Source organism: Oryctolagus cuniculus, chromosome 4 (genome assembly GCF_964237555.1).
Source record: "Oryctolagus cuniculus chromosome 4, mOryCun1.1, whole genome shotgun sequence".
Taxonomy (NCBI): domain Eukaryota; kingdom Metazoa; phylum Chordata; class Mammalia; order Lagomorpha; family Leporidae; genus Oryctolagus; species Oryctolagus cuniculus.
In genome coordinates, this window is record NC_091435.1 from 62,885,078 (window position 1) to 62,905,712 (window position 20,635).

The window sequence follows — 20,635 nt, forward strand, 5'->3', positions numbered from 1 at the left end:
CTTTCAAGATAGCTGTTGGCTCTATCTGTTGCTTAGAGTAACATTCCATTTTAAGCACCATGTTAATCTGTCCCAAGGCTAAGTGCCATGGAGTGCAAGTATTAAGAGATCTTGAAAATGCAGACTCCTTCATGAAGAAAGGGCAGAGGGACCAGAACTGCCAGTACAGCTTAGCCGTTCCTTGAATAGTAGATGCCTTATTAGTATTCATGAAGTGCTTATAGATAACATCATGACTGAGTTAAAGTTTCAACTTGAAGAGCTACTGCTTTTCAATGAGGAGCACATTTAAAGACACTCTTTGCATGAACAGTGACTGAATTGCTTCTAAAATGAAAGTATTAATTTATTGGATGAGATTTTTTCACTTTAAGGTTTAGGATTGTTATTAGGATTACAATAAATAATAATCATTAGCACTTGTAAAGCTTTTAGCAGCAATGAGCTTTAGGGTTAATTTACTTGTCATTTGAAGTTTCAGACTCAAGTATTTGCCTTTCCACTATGAATCCCAAAAATGTTCCTTTACCAGGCCCTGGAACTCCTTTTTGTTTTTTTCCATGACCCAGAAACTATTTGTTGTATGGGAAATGGTTGGAGAGTCCACAGATTGGAAGGCTCTGTGTGTAGAGCTCCTTTCCCTAGGTAAGCATTTGGGCTTTTGAAGTAGGCTTCCTGCTTCCAGTTCCAGCTTCTCAACTCGCTAACTGTGTAACCCGGGGCGAGTTACTTAACCGCCATTTTCCTTATGTGGGATTCACAGTGGTATCTGCCTGGGAGGGTTCTTGTAAGGAATAACTAAGATGGTAAATATCAAGTATAAAACACACATTTAAATAATTAAACACAAGTATCTAATAAATGTTGTGTATTGGTATTGTTTATAAAATATGAGGGACACATGTGACTGAGAAGTTACATGTGACCGTCAGAAAAACTAATTATAAACCAATAAATACCTTTTCAAGGACTGCTGTGTGTCAGGTTCAGTACTAGGGAATGAGACAGAAAAGAAAACCATGGTACCTGCCCTGTAGAAGCTCACCACCTACTGGGAGGAAGTGGGATTGGAAAGACACTAGAAGTGCCTTACCTGACAAGGTCAAGTTCAATCAAATCTCAAAGCAAAGAGTGGTGAACTTTGACTTAGGGCATTCACAGAAGTCTTTGGAGAAGAAGGGGTATTGGACCTGGGTCTTGGGGGGATGAGAAGAACTTTGACAGAAAATGGGAGAATTTTAGAGTGAAAAGGAGCAAGGCTTCCAAGCTGGGGTGTGTCCTGGCTTTTTGTGGCAGCAGGCCCCCTCTGGAAGACTGAAAGCAGGTCAGTTCAGTTTGTGGGGAGATACTGAAGTCGCTTCTTGGTTCTTTGGGTTGTTTTCTCTCCTCTTCCCTGGAGGCTCCAGAGAAAGCATGAAGCTTTACAGTCCTAGGTGGACCCAGGAGAGGCCCTGTGGTTAGACTGTGTGGTTGTCTAACAAGGATGTTTCATGGGCCTCCCTCACCTTTCCCTATTTCACTGGGTCTGAATTTCCATTACCAGGGTTTGAGTAAGATTGTCTTGGGCATTTGGGACACAGTTTAGACTCTAAGATACCCCCTCTAGCCGTTAACTTCACACTAGTGTCTTAAAGACTGAGGTGTACTGATGGCCTGAGCCGTAAGACAAGACAATAGAAAGATGAGACGATCCTGTTCACAGAATTTTTCACTGCCTAAAGAAAGGCACTGTGTCTGACTGTCACTCAGGCGAAGGAAAGGAAGTGCTCCGTCCTTCCTTTTTGGCTTCTGAGCCTGGAGATGAGATCATCTGTGAAGCATGTGGACCACAGTTCATTCGGAGACATCTGTGCTTTGCCATGAACAGCATCTTAAGCTGCGTTTAAGCCAGCAGATGCTGCCTGTTAAACCCATGTACCCTCTAAAGGCTTGTGAGTAAAGAAGGGGAGTGAGACCCTTCTGGGTACCGTGCTGAGTATTATATGTCTTCTCCCAGTAGGCAGTATTGATGACTTTGCAACAGGTAGTTAGTGAGAGAGGCGGGATTCCAAACCAGGCCAGCAGGCTCCAGTATCCTTTTGTTTTCTTTTATTTAAAGATACCTGTTTTGTACTGTTTCTTCTATGATATTCTTTGCATTTCTCATGGAGTTTGAACCTGATAAAAGCCTTCATGGGCTTAGTACATTTGAAGAATGTGGTTAAATGAAGCTTTTCCTAATTTGTCAAGTTGATTTAAATTGAATTCAGTACAATGAGTAACTATTTAAGGTTACTCATCTTGGTATATAAAGGGAGCACATGTGGTTTGCTTTCTTTTTACAAGACAAATGAATATTCATTCTTTTGGATAATGACCTTGATATCATTATTTGACAGTCTCAGCAGCATAATTTGATGATACTGAGTCTTTCAAGCACAGAGTCCATTGATAGTTAAATAACCTGATTTTAATAATTCTAGAGTTGCAGTACAGAATGGAAGAATGACTCCTTTTGAATAAAGACAGCCAATTGTTTTGTTTATTGCATATAGATTGTTAGCTTAATTTGTACTTGTTCCAGAACAAGAAGCAAACTTTAAAACATGTGAGATTTTTAGAGGCAAAATAATTACAAGGTTAGTCCTCGGTCACTGTCAAAAGTTAACAGTTTATCCTCCTCACCATTGTTGAAGTAAGATAAATAATAGCATTGTCTCAAAATTATGCTCTTTGTGCACGTCTTTATCTTTTTTTAATCTTTCATTCTTCATTCTTGCCTTCTCACTATTTCTGAATGATAATCAAGAAATCATTCCCCTCCACTATGTTTTATCTTATTTCTACAGTTTGAAAATAGATCCATAGAGAATTAGAACATAATTAGGTAACCACAAATCATAAAAAATATCCAGTTTATTTCATAGTCATTTAAATCATTACACCTTTCTTGATTACTTAATCTGAGTTATGTCATCTCCAAGTCACTCATTTCTTCATATTTCGTCCATGCTAAAAATGTACCTACTTGTCCAGGCACCATTTGGGGGTGGCCAACTTTATTTCCCTCTAAGCCCAGGTGGGAGGTGGTTCTCACAACCTGTGCCACCTTGTTCAGCACGTCAGAAGTACATTTTCAACCCTCATGTATTCCCCCTCAAGATAGAATATCTGAATAAAGAGAAATGAGAGAGGGTAGTTCATCTGAAGCCATCTTACTGTATTAAAATAGTGAATCATGACCACAGTTTAGCACAAGGGTCCTTACTGTCGCTTGTGACAGCTCGAACAACTAGCGGGTCCTCACGTTGTGCTGTGCCAGGATGCTTCTGAGCTGACAAAGAAAAGGCCAAGTGGTGGAGGCTGGCTCTACTCAAATCATTATAATTCAAGGGAAAATGTGGTAAGGTTGCTAGCAATATAGAATCATTCTAGTGTATTTCTGGATAAGGAGAGACTAATTTTTGTAGTCTCAGAAAAGATATGGTATACAAAGTAGCATGTGGATTAGTTACATGGAAAGAACTGGGGGTGGGGGGAGTGAATGTGATTATTTTTAACTCAAAAGCCATATAACTGCCCATTAATTTAAACCTTGAGATTCTGTTTTCTCTTTGAATATTGAAGTGATACAAATATACACAAAGGCACACATCTGTTTATATATACATGTATATGTGTGTATATAAATACATTTATACCTAGGTAAGTAGCATAATTTAATTAAGAATTCCTGGAGCTAAATATACATTTTTCTCTAGGCATTGGCCATCACTTCACCATCTCTGATTGATAAAAACGGCCTGATTTATAATTTTTCATTGATTTCTTTTACTGTTTTTTTTTTAATATTTGTTTTTATTTATTTGAAAGACAGAGTTACAGAGGGAGGTAGAGACAGAGAGGTCTTCTATCTGCTGGTTCGCTCCCCAAAGGGCAGCAGTGGCCAGAGCTGAGCCAGTCTGAAGTCAGGAGGCAGGAACTTCGTTCAGGTCTCCTACGCAGGTGCAGGGGCCCAAGGACTTGGGTCATCCTCTACTGCCTTCCCAGGCCATAGCAGAGAGCTGGATCAGAAGAGGAGCAGCCGGGACTAGAACCGACGGCCATATGGCATTCCCATGCTTCAGGGCGGGACTTTAACCAACTGTGCCACAGCACCAGCTCTTTTACTGTTTTTTAAAAAACAGGTTATCCCATAAAATACTGTGCCCCAATATGGCTTTAATTACCACTCAAGCAGCTCACCCTAAAGTGATTAATAAGCCACAAAAATAACCAGTTTCTCCTCTCTCTGTATAACATCAGTATTTTTGGAAAATGGGTTGCTTGTGCCAAGTTTTCTTTGCAGATAGAATGGGAATTGTTGAATGGTCTGTCAATTCACAAGAAATCTTTGTTCCTTTACTAAGAGCACACTAGGTAACTAATTCCATTTAGAGTTTTCAGTAACTTCTTGCACTCTTGAGGCAGCCACATGAGCCATGTAATTGCTTCAGATATTCAGCAGAATTTTCTTGCCAAGAAAGCCACAGGAATGTATTTTGCTTTCCTTCCTTTTGTATTCTTTTTTTTTTTTTTTGGGGGGGGGCTATACATAGCATTTAATATATTTATGATGATTTTGACCAAAATGAACTTTTAAAAATGATTTTGTTAAAATGAAGGGTTTTATATCAGTGAAGAAGTAATCTGAATATCCACCAATAGTGGAGTGATTTGGGTTATTACATAGGCAGTACAAAAACAAAAACACCTTGATTGGGGATGGCACTGTGGCATAGCAGGTAAAGCCTGCAGTGCCTGCATCCCATATGGGTGCCAGTTCAAGACCCGGCTGCTTCACTTCCCATCCAGCTCTCTGCTATGGCCTGGGAAGGCAGTAGAAGATGGCCCAAGTCCTCAGGCCCCTGCACCTGCGTGGGAGACCCAGAAGAAGCTTCTGGCTCCTAGCTTTCGATCCACACAGCTCCGGCTGTTGCAACCACCTGGGGAGTGACCCAGCAGATGGAAGACCTCTCTCTCTTTCTATTTCTACCTCTCTGTCTCTGCTTCTGTGTAACTCTTTCAAATAAATAAAAAAATCTTTAAAAAAAAATAACACCTTGAGAGTGATGCAGGTGGGTTGACCTAGGGAAAATGTGATTATTTTTATTAAAACTTATAAGCTTTAAATGACTACATATTCATATATTTAATTTTAATTTTATTTCTTTGAAAGACAGAGTTACAGAGAGAAGTAGAGACAGAGAGAGAGGTCTTCCATGTGCTGGTTCACTCCCCAGGTGGCTGCAACAGCCAGAGCTGTGCCAATCCAAAGCCAGGAGCCAGGAGCTTCCTCCAGGTCTCCCATGTGGGTGCAGGGGCCCAAGGACTTGGGCCATCTTCTACTGCTTTCCCAGGCTATCCTAGAGAGCTGGATGGGAAGTGGGGCAGCTGGGACTGGAACCTGTGACCATATGGGATGCTAGAGGTTCAGGCCAGGGCTTTAACCTGCTGTGCCACAGCGCCGGCCCCCATATTCATATATTTTTAAAAAGTGTAGAATGACGTAGTCCCTAACAACACTGCCATTGGTCAAAAGATAGGCAAGCAGCTAGAGGGAGATTATTTTTAATGGAAAAGTATCTAGGAATAGACCATATCCATGTGGTAGTTTAGTATAGGAAAATGGTGACATTCCGAAGGAATGGTAGAAAACTGGAATATTTAATAAATGCTATTGGCTTAGTTTATCAGAACAAATTGAGATTGATCAAATATTTAAAATATTCATGATAAAGCCAGGTAAATTCTAGGAGAAAACATTACTGGTTTTTGTCTTGGTTTTTCAATTTCTTAAAAAATTGTTTGGTTTTAAAGTGAGGGAGATCTAAGTTTGACATGAAATTCAGAAATAATTAAGACAGATTAATTTGCCTATGCCACTTTGTTGGGAACTGGATGAATCTGGACACTATAGGTTCCTGGACCCCAGTTCCAGTTTTAATATGGCATTAAAAGTTTAATGATATTACTCAGCAGGCACTGGACCAATACAAACACGTATGGAACAGAAAGGCCACTGCCCAATGATTTTATCAACTGCATTTGTATTTGTAATTGTCAGCATCTAGGAATCATTGACATTGATGGCTTGACTGTATTGTTTGATTTTTTTGCCAGAGTATGTCTAAACAGTATTGTAATGGTATTTTGAATGAGTGATAAAGAATAAATCAGAAAAAAAAAGACTCAAAGTATATAGGAAACTGATGTGTAGTTGCTCCTTGGACTGTGGGGCTGGGCATATGGAGAGGGCACTCTTCATTTTAGTTATTTTCTCTTAATAAAATGAGTATGTGTTGCTTTTAACATCAGCAAGAAGTTGTTTTTTTTTTTTAACTCTTCAAAAAGTAATCAAGTTTGAGATCCTAAAAACTTTTATCATATTCATAGCTTTGCTATCTCTTAGCTATTTAGTCAATCATTTAATAATAATAATAATAACAACAACAACAACAACCCAGGAGCAAAAGTTGGTTACGAGATTTCTGTAGGTGTTGAGAAAGGTGAAGACATTGTTCTGTGTTGTGTTAGGTAGGTATCTGGGGTGCTCGTCTTGCTGAGTGACCCACAGTGTGTTTAAGCAGCAAATCCTTGGAGGCAGCCTAGACGGTGTTTGAAAAATATGTCTCATCTTATGAGGTAGCTTTATTTCAAATTTAAATCATTTCTTACAATCATTTTATTTAATAATCTTGCAAGCACAGATTTATTGTAGTGTAGAATGCAAAATTCACATAGATTGTTGTAATAAAACAGGAGCCATCAGAGAATTCTGGAAGGCCACCTCTGAGCATTTCTGCTCCCGTGGCAGGAAGCTTACGTATTCCTTTGTTGGAAGGCCGAGAAACATGAGTAGGTGAAGGTAACTGGTAATCATCCCAAAGCTTGTTTTGGTTTTTCATTCAGAAGTTACAGACTAGTGGGAGAAATATATTTCCTAAAAGGCAAATTTTATTAGCTCAGTTTAGCCCATTGAAATGAAATGTTTGATTATGTACTTAAGAGTCTCACTGAATTTAGTAAATGCTTGAGTTGGTAGGTAGTTTAGTCATTAAAACTATAATCCAGTTAAAGCTCAGGGAGTTAAATAAATGAATTTTAATCAAGCTTACTTTGATTTCTCTCTCCTTCTGTGTGTGTGCATCTGTCTGTCTGTCTCTCTTCTTACTGCAGGTCACAGTAATGAAAGGCAGTAATAGAAATAAAGATCATTCAGCAGAAGGAGAAGGGGCTGGAAAAAGACCAAAGAGGAAGTGTCTTCAGTGGCATCCATTGCTGGCCAAGAAACTTCTTGACTTTTCAGAAGAGGAGGAGGAGGAAGACGAAGAGGAAGATATTGATAAAGTAAGTCTTCCATTCACTCTAAAAATTTCAGGTTTTTTTTTTTTTAAAAAACTCATAATATTATAGAATCAAGGATGAATATGTATAGTATGAAAAATAGCTTCCTAAAGGTCCATAAAACTTAAATTCTATTCAATTAATTTACATTTTCAGTCAATTTTTTTAAAGTTTTTATTTATTTTTATTTACTTGGAAAGCAGAGATAGATTTCAGGCACTCTAATATGGGGTTGCGACAGCCTGAGTAGTGGCTTAACCAGTTGTGCCATAACGCCCACACCATTCCAATTATTGATCTCCCTTAAATTATCTGTACCTTCTAGTAGTTCGGACAGAGACGGGTCCTTCTGAAATGCTATTTCTGTCAGTCACCTAGTGATCTGTAGGTAATGTTTAGGTGTGGTGAAATGGGGGTGTTCATAGAACTTGAGCTCTCCTGTCTCCCACCCCGTTGCTCCTGTGACCCATCTTTCTTCACTTCCAGCCTAGCCCAGCCCTGCCACCCAAGGCTGCCCCTGAGCTGCTCTCCTGGTCTTGATTTCTGTGGCATTCATAACATTTGACTGCGCTGCCCTGCCAGCCCCCAGTGGTCAGTCTGTCCTGCAAGTCTGCTTCCCTAGCCTCACATCTGAACAGTGGGCCCATGTTTAGAAAGTCATCCAACCATGCAGCTGACTTTATTTTTTTAACTTTTATTTAATAAATATAAATTTCCAAAGTACAGCTTATGGATTACAATGGCTTCCCCCCCGCCCCCATAATTTCCCTCCTACCCACAGCCCTCCCATCTCCCGCTCCCTCTCCCATTCCATTCGCATCAAGATTCATTTTCAATTCTCTTTATATACAGAAGATCAATTTAGTATATATTAAGTAAATATTTCAACAGTTTGCTCCCACACAGAAACATAAAGTGTAAAATACTCTTTCGGTACTAGTTATAGCATTAATTCACATTGTACAACACAATAAGGATAGAAATCCTACATGAGGAGTAAGTGCACAGTGACTCCTGTTGTTGACTTAACAATTTGACACTCTTGTTTAAGGCATCAGTAATCACCCTAGTCTCTTGTCATGAGTTGCCGAGGCTATGGAAGCCTTTTGAGTTCGCTGACTCTGATCTTTTTTAGACAAGGTCATAGCCAAAGTGGAAGTTCTCTCCTCCCTTCAAAGAAAAGTACCTCCTTCTTTGATGGCCCATTCTTTCCACTGGGATCTCACTCGTGGAGATCTTTCATTTAGGTTTTTTTTTTTTTTTTTTTTTTTTTTGCCAGAGTGTCTTGGCTTTCCATGCCTAAAATACTCTCATGGGCTTTTCAGCCAGATCCGCGTGCTTAAAGTGCTGATTCTGAGGCCAGAGTTGCAGCCAACTTTAGAAAGTCACGCTTCATTCCAGGTCTTGTCATAACTGGGTCGCCTTCATTATTCACATTTCAGCATGAGGACTCCCTCACCAAGAAATGGCACCTAAGCCACTCCAAGTGGCTCTTCTACCCAGCTCATTCAAATCGAAGGGTTCCCTTCACAACACTTGTTACTGTTTGCTGTGAGTTTAGCTGTGTTGTTGTTTATGTCAGTCTTCTCAGACCAGAGTAGCAGATCAACAAGAGCAGGGCCCTTGACTCTCTTGCCTTCTGTCTTTCTCCAGAAAGACACATAGTAGGTATTGTGTATATGTGTGTGTGTGTATTGAATGGAAGAGTAAGTGATTATACATTTTGTACCACTACAAACATTCTGAACATGTGTTTTTAATCTTTTTCAGAACTTTGACATCTATTCAACCTTTTTTTTTTGTATTTAAAGATTTATTTATTTATTTGAAAGACCCAGTGAGAGAGAGAGAGAGAGAGAGAGATCCTCCATCAGCTGATTCACTCCTCAATTGGCCTCAATGCCCAGAGCCAGACCAGTCTGAAGCCAGGAGTCAGGGTCTCCCACATGGGTGCAGGGGCCCAAGCACTTGGGTCATCTTCTGCTTCTTTCTCAGACACATTAGCAGGGAGATGGATAGGAAGTAGAGCAGCCGGAGCTTAAACCAGCACCCATATGGGATGCTGGCACTGTAGACAGTGGCTTTACCCACTATGCCACAGTGCTAGCCCCTCAACCTTTTTTTCTTGGCTTTGGTAAACTCTTTCCACTTGTCTCAGCAGGAATTATAAACCTTTTTCCTCTTTCTCAGACATCATCTAAGAATCTCTGAATATAGTCTATGGTCTCTCTCACTGATGGCCCTTTCTTCTTATTCACAGAGATGCCAGAAGCCACCAGGATGATCCCTTTAGCTTCCTTATGCATTTAGTTCACTTCTTACTCATTTCTTTTTCTGTTTCTTTCCTATTCAAGGAAATTACCAAGTTCATACTCAATGATTTTCTGACACATTTGCATCCACGCTCACTTGGTCCTTGAAGCTGTCTCCTGTTTCTATGAGGGCACTCACTTTTATTTCTATTTCTACTTTCCTCCCTGTTCCTATCCAGTTTCTTTCATTTGATGCCTCTCCATTATTCTGCCCTCAAATACTGTTGTCCTCTAGGCCTCTAAACTTTATTTTCATATATAAAATATTTATTTCCTTGAAAGGAGGAGTGACACAGGGAGATATCTTCCACTCAGTGGTTCACTCCCCAAATGCCTGCAATAGCCGGGGCTGGGCCAGGTTGAAGCTAGGATCCAGAAACTCCATCTGGGTCTCCCACATGAGTGGCAGGCCCCCCAAGTGCTTAGACCCTCATCCTCTGCCTTCCCAGGGTCATTGGCAGAAAGCTGGATTGGAAGTGGAGGTGCCGTTATTCTCACCAGCTCTCTGATATGGGAAGTGAGTGTCTCCAGTGGTACCTTAACTTCCTGTGTCAGAATGCCTGCCCCTGGACTCACATTTCTGGCTGTCTACTTGCTGTATCCACTATCATCCAGGAATCTATTTGAAACCTTCTACATCTTCCCTTTCTTGGTATATGGACACTGCAGCATTTTAGTTTGTCAGCCCTGCAACTTTGCACATCATATTACATGCTTTATTTTGCTTAAGCCTCACAGTCACCAGGAAATCCTGTCAGCCATACCTTCAAAATCTCTCTCAATTTTATGTCTTCTTAACAGTCCCCTGCTAACACTTTGATCCAAGCTGTACCATTTCTAGTACAGACTATTGTTCCTACCCCTCTCTGTGTCTCTGATCTTGCCCTGCTACCATCTGTTCTCAACAAAGCAGCCAAAGTAATTCTTTCAACCAGTAAGGCTGATCATGCCATTCTCTGTTTCACACAGTGGGCTTTTGTGTGATCACTGCTCTAACTGCTTCACCTACAACAGTGCCTGGCCCGTCACAGGTGCTCAGTAAATATTAATTGAGTGAAAGATAGAAGTCATTGAACCTGTTTCTCTTTTCACTCTTAATTAGTGATCTTATCTACCATCATAGTCTTACTGTCTTCTCTATATTGGTACCTGTTGGATCATCCTTTTACAGACTTGGGTATCCACATAGCCTGCCCTATAGCCACTTCAAAGTCAGCCTATCTAATTCTGGTCTTCTGCTTCCCACAAGATCTGATTTCTTTCTTTCTTTTTTTTTTTTTTTTAAAGATTTTTATTTATTTATTTGATAGGTAGAGTTACAGACAGTGTGTGTGTATGTGTGTGTGTGTGTGTGTGAGAGAGAGAGAGAGAGAGAGAGAGAGAGAGAGAGAGAGAGAAAGGTCTTCCTTCCATTGGTTCATCCCCCAAGTGGCCACTACGGCCAGCATGCTGCGCCTATCCGAAGCCAGGAGCCAGGTGCTTCCTGCTGGTCTCCCATGCAGGTGCAGGGGCCCAAGCACTTGGGCCATCCTCCACTGCCCTCCCGGGCCACAGCAGAGAGCTGGACTGGAAGAGGAGCAACCGGGACTAGAACTGGCGCACATATGGGATGCCGGCGCCACAGGCAGAGGATTAGCCAAGTGAGCCACGGCGCCGGGCCCCCAACAAAATCTGATTTCTATCAATGGAGAAAAATTATTCTCTGTTGTACATGAAGAAACCTTACTAACTGAGCTAGAAATACTCTTTTTGTTTCAACCTTCAGATCTGACTAGATACTAGCAACTGTTGGTTCTACCTCAAAAATGTTCTCTCTCTTTCTAAATATTTTCTAAACATGTATTTATTGTATTTGAAAGGCAGAGTTACAGAGAGAAAGGGAAAGATGGAGGTCGGCCATCTGCTGGTTCACTCCCCAAACGGTCGCAGCAACTAGGGCTGGGTGGAACCAAAGCCAAGAGTTTCATCCGTGTTTCCTATGTGGGTGCAGGGGCCCAAGCACGTGGGCCATCCTCCACTGCCCTCTCAGGCCTACCAGGAGGGAGCTGGATTGGAAGTGGAACAGCCAGGACTCTAACCATCACATGAATGGGATGCCAGCATCACAGGCAGTGGTCTAACCCACTAACCCACTAACCCACTAAGCCCCAGTGTTATCTCTTTTCTCACATATTCATTCCTGGCCTTCAGCCTGACCTTTAGTCCTGTCCAGTTTTTAGACTCTGGCTTTAATTGCCACTAATTTTATTCTTAAAACACATGCTTTAAAATATTGACAGTTCTTTCTTAAATCTAATGATGTTTTCCCTCTACTTAAAACCCTGTGTGACTCTCCGTTATGTCCAGTTGTGGTTCCTAGTGTTGACCCCTTACTGTTTTAATGTTTTAAAGTGTTAATAGGCCCTTGGTGAAAGAAAAATGAGTCAAGATAGTTTTTATATTTATTTTGTCACTTATTCATGTATTTGTCTACTTTTTGGTTAATGAATTTAATAAAATAGTGGTAATCTTAGATAGCTGTTTAAAAATTTGGGGGATAGTGTCTATACTTGATAAAATAAAAAGTTGATAACTCATGTCAAACCAAGCTTTATTATTGGTGCATACAGTCCAAAAACACTCGTTTACAGAATTAAAGGCCAGTTTGTTAGCATGATAGAAGACATTCTTTATGAAACAGCCCAGACCTTCTATAACCTTATCTCCCAGAACCCTCTTCTGATCTTTTGTGTACTATTGTGCCATCGATTTGCATATTGATGTTCAACTCTTAATCCCTGTTAGTTTTCCTGTTTATGCTCTAATTCATCTTGCAAATTTAGCTCATACAAAATCTTTTTTTTTTAAGATGTATCTGAAAGGCAGATGTTATCTGAAAGGCAGAGTTCCAGAGAGGCAGAGGCAGAGAGGGAGAGAATTTTCCATCCACTGAGCACTCCCCAAGTGGCCGCAGTGACTGGAGCTGGGCCCATCAGAAGCCGGGTGCTTCTTCCAGGTCTTCCACATGGGTTCAGGGTCTCAAGCCCTTGGGTCATCTTCTGCTGCTTTCCCAGGCCATAGTAGAAAGCTGGACCGAAAGTGTTGTCAGGTCTCAAACCGGCACCCATATGAGATGTCAGCACTGCAGGCAGTGGCTTTACCCACTATACTACAGCATCTGCCCCAGACATCTTTTCTAGGGATACTTTCTTGTACTTCTATCCATAAACTAGTGCTTTATTATCTCACTGGTTCCTTGACGTAGTCATTGAATAACTTTTTAATTTATTTGTTTATATGTCTTTATTCCTTCCCAAAACAGAAAGCTCCTTCTTCTAGGTTTTACCTTGAGTTTTTATGCTTTAGTAATGGAATCAAAACATTCTATTCTGAAGAGAAGATGCAGTTACTTCCTTAACATGTTTTTTATTTCTACTTTTTCTTTGGCTTCTTAGTTTCAAAGTTCTAAATAAATGTCCCTTGAAAATGCAAATCACTCTTAAGTGACTGTATACATAATGAGGAAGATAAATCTGTAGCTTTCTCCCCCAATAATTACCTCTAATACATTTCCAATGAGATAGCTATGGCTTTAAGATTATTCTGCAATATTTGTTTTTTTTTTTTTTTTATTTTTTTTGACAGGCAGAGTGGACAGTGAGAGAGAGAGACAGAGAGAAAGGTCTTCCTTTGCCGTTGGTTCACCCTCCAATGGCCGCCGCGGCCAGCGCGCTGCGGCCGGCGCACTGCGCTGATCAGATGGCAGGAGCCAGGAGCCAGGTGCTTTTCCTGGTCTCCCATGGGGTGCAGGGCCCAAGCACCTGGGCCATCCTCCACTGCACTCCCTGGCCACAGCAGAGAGCTGGCCTGGAAGAGGGGCAACCGGGACAGAATCCGGCGCCCCAACCGGGACTAGAACCCGGTGTGCTGGCGCCGCTAGGCGGAGGATTAGCCTAGTGAGCCATGGCGCCGGCCATTCTGCAATATTTGTAGTTGAAGGTAGTTGATGATTAATTACATTTCTAGTGGTTACTTAAACTTGAAACACTTTTTAAATACCAATTTGGGTTAAATGTGTGATTTTTCCTAGTTTGTGCCTATTAGAGTTGCCCACTAAATGTTGTGTGAAAGAACATGGTTGCCTTAGAGTTTTGGTTCTCTAAGTGTGGGCCTCTCAGATGGGCAGCATTAGCAACACCTGGAAACTTGTTAAAAACAGCAAGACCTGCCAAGCCTGAATCTCTAGGATGAGACCTGGCAATCCAGAAGCAATTCCAGTACACACTCAGATTTCAGAACTACTACCTTACTGCATAATGTGTACTGAGGACAACCTTGATCCATCTTGCTATTTTTAACTGTAAAACAACTAGTTAAAGAAGGGATCCTAGTAGGCGTTCTGGACTTACACTCCTCATTGCATTGTTTGTAAGAAACATCATAAGATTGCATTTTAGCCTTGAAAGATATTTTACAATTTTAACATGTTCTGAGATTTTTTTATCTGAGATTTGCTTTAATATACTTACTCTGGCAGCCATATGAGAAAGTATTATAGAGAAGATTAAAACCAGGAAAGCTAGGCCATAGGCCAAAGTGGTGGTAAGGACACTGGCATTGAGAATTACATACATGGGATGAACAGATTTAGAACTTTGTAGAAGTCCTTGAAGAACTTGAGCAATGATTATAGGAAGTTCTTAGGAAAAGGGAGGACTCAAAACTGATTTTGAAGGTTTGAGCTTAGGGAAGCTTATTACTATCACCACAGCATTTCACCAGACAAGAAAGTTTGATATTTCCAAGCTTAAAGAGTTACTGTGTAGTTCTTCTTTGAAATGTTCATGTCAAATGTCTATCTTTTACAGTAGAAAGCTCTACTTGTGATGTGCACAAAAACGTTGAATAGTCTTTTAGCTTTTTATCATGTGCTTTCATGTTAAACATTCTCAGATTATTAGCTATTGAAAAGTACTTCCGGCCGGCGCCGCGGCTCAATAGGCTAATCCTCCGCCTAGCGGCGCCGGCACACCGGGTTCTAGTCCCGGTCGGGGCGCCGGATTCTGTCCCGGTTGCCCTTCTTCCAGGCCAGCCCTCTGCTGTGGCCAGGGAGTGCAGTGGAGGATGGCCCAGGTGCTTGGGCCCTGTACCCCATGGGAGACCAGGAAAAGCACCTGGCTCCTGGCTCCTGCCATCGGATCAGCGCGGTGCGCCGGCCGCAGCGCGCCGGCCGCGGCGGCCATTGGAGGGTGAACCAACGGCAAAAGGAAGACCTTTCTCTCTCTCTCTCTCTCTCTCTCACTGTCCACTCTGCCTGTCAAAAAAAAAAAAAAAAAAAAAAAAAAAAAAGAAAAGTACTTCCTGAAGAGGTGAAAGACAAGTTGATGTTCATGTATTTATGGGCGTTGTTCATCTTGAGGCCCATAAACCATAGGTTTATTCATTCATTCATCAATTAGTTACGCACTAACAATACACCAGATACTGAGCTAGCTGCTGAGATTATAAAAGTAAATATGAGAGTTTTTGTCCTCAGAGAGCTCACCATTTAGTGAGAAAGAAAAAATATAAGCATTGTAACACTATGTAAAATATGCTGTCATAGAGACATGCACTTGTTGCTATAGAAACTAAGCAGAGGATAGATAGGTCCATCATAAGTTAGTTACCAGCTACTGACAATAGTTGATGATTTTTTAAGAAAAAATTTTTTTAATGTGTAAATGGAGATAAGAAAAATTTGCAAACCAAGACTAATTCTTCAATCCAAACTGTCCAATATATGTTAAAAATTTGCTTTTTGTTTTGGTTGGTAATAGGTTCAACTTCTTGGGGCCGATGGCCTAGAACAAGATGTTGGTGAGACTGAAGATGATGAATCACCAGAACAGCGAGCTCGGAGACCAATGAATGCATTTCTTTTATTTTGTAAACGACATCGCTCTCTTGTACGTCAGGAACACCCTAGGCTTGATAACCGAGGTGCTACAAAGATACTAGCTGATTGGTGGGCTGTTCTCGATCCAAAGGAAAAACAGAAATACACAGACATGGCCAAGGAGGTAGGTTATAATGTCATAGTGTTACGGTGGTTATGTGCAAATAGCCTGTAACTACTACGTTACAAATATGGAGAAGTTCTTAGAATGAGAAAGTGAGTCTTGAAGCAGGTTCTAAGTGGAAACATAAGAGATTTCTTTGTTCTTCCTGTGTTCCAACCACACCTTGCAAATGCTGATGAACATACCAAGAGCAATGGATTACCAAGAAGTTTTGTTTTTTTTTTTTTTTTTTAAGATTTATTTATTTATTTGAGAGACAGTTACAGAGAGAGAGGGAGAGACAGAGAGAGAGTTCTTCCATCCACTAGTTCACTCCCCAAATGACCAAAACTGCCAGAGCTGGGCCGATTCAAAGCCAAGAGGCAGGAGCTTCTTCCCAGTCTCTGATGCAGGTGCAGGGGCTCAAGCACTTAGACCATCTTCCACTGCTTTCCCAGGCCATAGCACAGAGCTGGACTGGAAGAGGAGCACCCGGGACACGAACCAGTGCCCATATGGAATACCAGTGCCACAGACGGAGGCTTAACCCACTATGCCACAGCGCTGGCCCCCAAAGAGGTTTTTTCTCTGTGTAAACCCCCACTGATCAATATAAATAATTGCTTTCTTACGATAGGCAATTTTTTATCATGATAATTTATTATGAATGATTTTTTTAAATCCTAGGAATTCAGCCTCTGCTGTCAGAAAATGCCCATGATAACAATGACAATGTGAAGTTTTCTAATTGTGTCGTGAGAGTCTTGATCTAGTTCTGAAATTAAATAGCTTTGAGATTCTCTCTCACTCTCTGTCTTTAAATTATGTATCTATATTTATATTTATATACCAATCTCTGCGACTATCAGCTTTTTTATTTAACTAGAATGAGGAAGTTAGACAAATATTTTTATTCCTTACAGCTTTAACATTTTTCATTTTTATAATAAACACAATTATCAAGAAATGTGTATTGACTAGTTCCTGTTCTGTAGGGAATGCAGCATGAATATTTAAAACCAATAAATGAATGAAGGGCAGTGGGACAGGATGTATGCATACACATCAACACTGTGTATTCAACAGTTGGTAAGAAACGTTGCCATGGGGCTGGCATCGTGGCATAGGTAGGCAACACCAGCATCCCATGCGTCCTGCCAGGTAGCTCCACTTCCTATACAGCTCCCTGCTAATAGCCTGGGAAAGCAATTGAAGATGGCCTGAGTCCTTGAGCCCCCATAATCCATGTGGGAAACCCAAATAAACTCCTGGCTCCTGACGTAGGTCTGGCTCAGCCCTGGCCATTGTGGCCTTCTGGGAAGTGAATCAGCAGATGGAAGATTTCTCTTTATCTTTCCCTGTCTTTCCTTCTCTTTCCATAACTCTGACTGTGACATTGATTAGTTCCAAAATGGTAACAATTAATAATTTTCTTCAAAAGTTGTATATTGGTCTGTTTCTAAATTAATCTGGAATTAATATGAGATCATTACACATTTAAATATATTGTGAATGGATTTAGCCCAGAATAAGGGATAATAAGCAAAGTAACATCAATGTAGTTAAACCTGAAAGGAATAATTCTGATAGTATGTCCTCACTGTTGCAATTTGAAAAAAAAAAAAAATCTCCATTCATTAAAAAACTTTGCCTCCCAATCATTAGGTTAAGTTTAGCAAAAAAAAAAAACAAAAGAAGGTGGACAAAATACAGGGTTTCAAGACATTTTATTAGACACCTCTGTGTGTGGGAAAATAATACTATTGATTGCCATGGTTTTACTCTGTTGTTTAATAAGCTACTATGAACATAAAAATTTCTTAGAAAATGTTCAGGGAAATTTGAGTAAATGATTAGCATAGTTGCTGTGTAATTAATGGTTACCCAAGGCTTCAGGAATTAACTGAACTATGTAGGGCATCTGGAAAATTTAAAATCAATTACAATTACCTATATGATTTTAAGTGTTTTCAGTGGATTTCCACTAGCATAGCGGTAATTAGCAATAAAACTTTCCAATTAAATAGTCCTACATCCTCTCATAGTCATATGATAAAACAAACAATTATCTGAAACCTCATAGGGAACTGCATAAGCTTCCTGTAATTAAACACTTGAGTTTGTTTTTAGGTTGCTCTTTTTGGGTAGTATGCAGCCTGTCTCCCCATATATTGTTTTCCTTTTACTAAAGACTGCTAATTTACAAACTCAATAGGTGGCCACTTTTAAGAGGAGGAAGTATTATTTTTGTACAGGAAATCCCTTTCTAATTACTTAATTAGGTTCACAATATTTGCCATTGTGGTGCTATAATGAAATCTGCTAAGGTGGCCCCCTGGAATCTACTGAAAGTGGAGACATAACTGGATGTTCCACATTGCCACTTGCTTTGCCTGTGAGTTATTCTTATGAGATGTTACCTCATTTACGATGCGCAGAGTAGAATATTTAGCTTCTTTTGCAATTATTATACAACTGGGCTGTAGTTGTAAGTGAATTGACTTGTTTCAGTAGGTTTACTGAATGGTTTTAAAATTACGTTAAAGTGCATGTAATTGTGCTGATGCTGTTTGTGTTAATATCCTGGCCTTAATTGGAATGTCAGTTCATTCAACAAGAACTTAGGGAGTAGTCATTTGGCCTAGTAGTTAAGACATCAGTTAAAGTTCTGGCATTGTGGCGTAGCTTGCTAAGCCACTGCTTTGGACTCCCACATCCCATATCAGAGTGCTAGTTTGAGGCACAGCCGCAATGCTTCCAATTCAGCTTCCTGCTAATGCATTTGGGAAAGCAGCAGATGATGGCCCAAGTATTTTGGTTCCTGCTCTTCATGTGGGAGACCAGGATCAAGTTGCTAGCTCCTTGTGTCAGCCTGGCCCAGACTTGACTATTGCAGTCATTTGTTGAGTGAACCAGTAGATGGGAGATTGTGTGTGTGTGTGTGTATGTGTCCCTCTCTCTGTGTAACTTTGCTTTTCAAATAAATATTTAAAAAAAAAAAGACACCAGTTAAGATGTCTACATTCCATATTAGAATGTCTAAATTTATTAACTCTCTCTGGCTCCTGACTGTAACTTTCTGCTAATACGGACCTTGGGGGCCAGTAGTGATGGCTCAAGTAATAGGTTCCTGCCACCCATGTAGAAGACCTGGATTGAGTTTCTGGCTTCTGTGCTAGGCCTTGTCCTAGCAAGGGTCATCATGGGCATTTGGGGAGTAAACCAAAAGATGGCAGCACTCTCCCTCTCTCACTCTTTCTCTCTTTCTGGCTCAGAAATAAAAGAAAAATAAATGCTTATTAATTGGCTTCAATGTACCAGATATTGTGGTAGATGCTGTTAATGCGAAGTCAGTAATAAAAGCGGCTTCTATTCCACCACACACAATCATTTTTAAATTTTTATTTTAGATTTATAGGATTGCTTCAAAAAGTTTCTGTAAAATATTTTAAAAAGAAGTTTATTTTGATGTAAATTTTTTGAAATGGAAAAATAGTTTTTTTATAATACACATTTTCCATAGACTTTTTGAAGATCCCTTACATAGATGGATTTTAAAACTTTTTGTACCAAAATAAACTTATCTTTTAATCATTTTAATGAATTTTTAAAACCCTCTCATAGAGCATTTTAGTTTTAAACCCTGTGTTTTACATGTTCTCTATTATGCATAAGACATGTTCTTTCAGCAGAATGTGTGTGTGACTATGAATATTAAATGATATTCACCCATATCTTCCCATTTCAGTTGAGTGAGAAATAATTTTTCCTTTTTCCTCTTGGTTTTAAAAGAAACCTACAACAAAGAATACGACTTGGAATAGATTGTGTTTTTTCACCTGATAGCTCATGAAAATCTTCTCTGACTCTTCCCTTACTCCCTGTGCTTATTTTAGTGCATCTGGTAAGACAAAGCATCCATTCTGGGATTTGTTTTCAGTTTCTTGAACTATTGTTTGGTGCTAATTTGCATTGTTGGGAAAAAATAGTGTTAAATGAGAATTTCGTGTTATCTGGTAAATCTCATTAGAGCAATAATTGGTTTTAAGTAATAAAAAAAAATACCACTCTGAAGCTATAACCTGTGTTGCTTTCTTAAATTTAGCAAAGTGCATGACAGTGTGATATGAGATTGTCTGTTAAGAGATGCAGAGGCAGTTTTACCTTACCTTACGACATGTTTATATATATGTACTCTTAGAAATAAAGGAATACAGAGCTGGCATGGCTGTGCAACAGGTTAAACTGCTGCTTGGGACACTGGCATCCCATATCCGAGTGCTGGTTTGAGTCTTGGCAGATCAACTTCTGATCCTACTTCCTACTAATGTGCCTAGGAAAGCAGCAGAAGACAGCTCAAGTGCTTGGGCCCCTGCCACCCATGTGGGAGACCAGGATGGAATTGCTCTTGGCTTCAGCCTTGCTCAGACCTAGCTATTGCATCCATCTGGGAAGTGAACTTCCAGAGGGAAGATCTCTCTCTCTCTCCCCCATCCTCCTTTTTCTCTTTCTCTGTCACCCTACCTTTCAAATAAATAACTAAATAATTCTCTTTTATAAAAAGAAACAAGTAATATAAATCTTTACATTTTTGCCCAGAATAGCACTGAAGCCTTCAACTTGTCACTTAATCACTAGTGATCATAATAAATGGACAATAAATGTAGAAGATCACATAACCTGACCTTCAACTAGAACAGAGATAGTGCAGAGAGGAAGGGAAGATCTGAATAATGAAAATGATTTGAATGACTTTTATGATATTCCCTCTTTTTTATTTTAGGATCAGAGGCATAGGGAGAACGCATATGTTTTGATTGATAGGTTGATTCTGTCATCAGCATTTCAAGTAAGCACAAACACATAACTTTTGATTACTTCTGTTCTTAACAGCAGAACAGAAGCCTCAGAAGTTGACATCTTGACCAGTCATACCTC

The 20,635-nt window shown here is 40.1% G+C and overlaps 1 protein-coding gene across 35 annotated transcripts in view; it reads left to right on the forward strand.

The window, feature by feature from the left end:
* The window catches only part of BBX (BBX high mobility group box domain containing), a 289,118-nt gene that overhangs the window by 170,530 nt on the left and 97,953 nt on the right, over positions 1-20,635 (forward strand). For all 35 annotated transcript variants that reach the window (XM_051819094.2, XM_051819093.2, XM_070072060.1 and 32 more), the window contains 2 exons: positions 7,198-7,368; positions 15,476-15,718. In XM_051819094.2, the coding sequence (XP_051675054.1) occupies positions 7,207-7,368; positions 15,476-15,718 (405 nt within the window). In that variant the 5' untranslated portion in view covers positions 7,198-7,206. The remainder of the gene's footprint in view (positions 1-7,197; positions 7,369-15,475; positions 15,719-20,635) is intronic.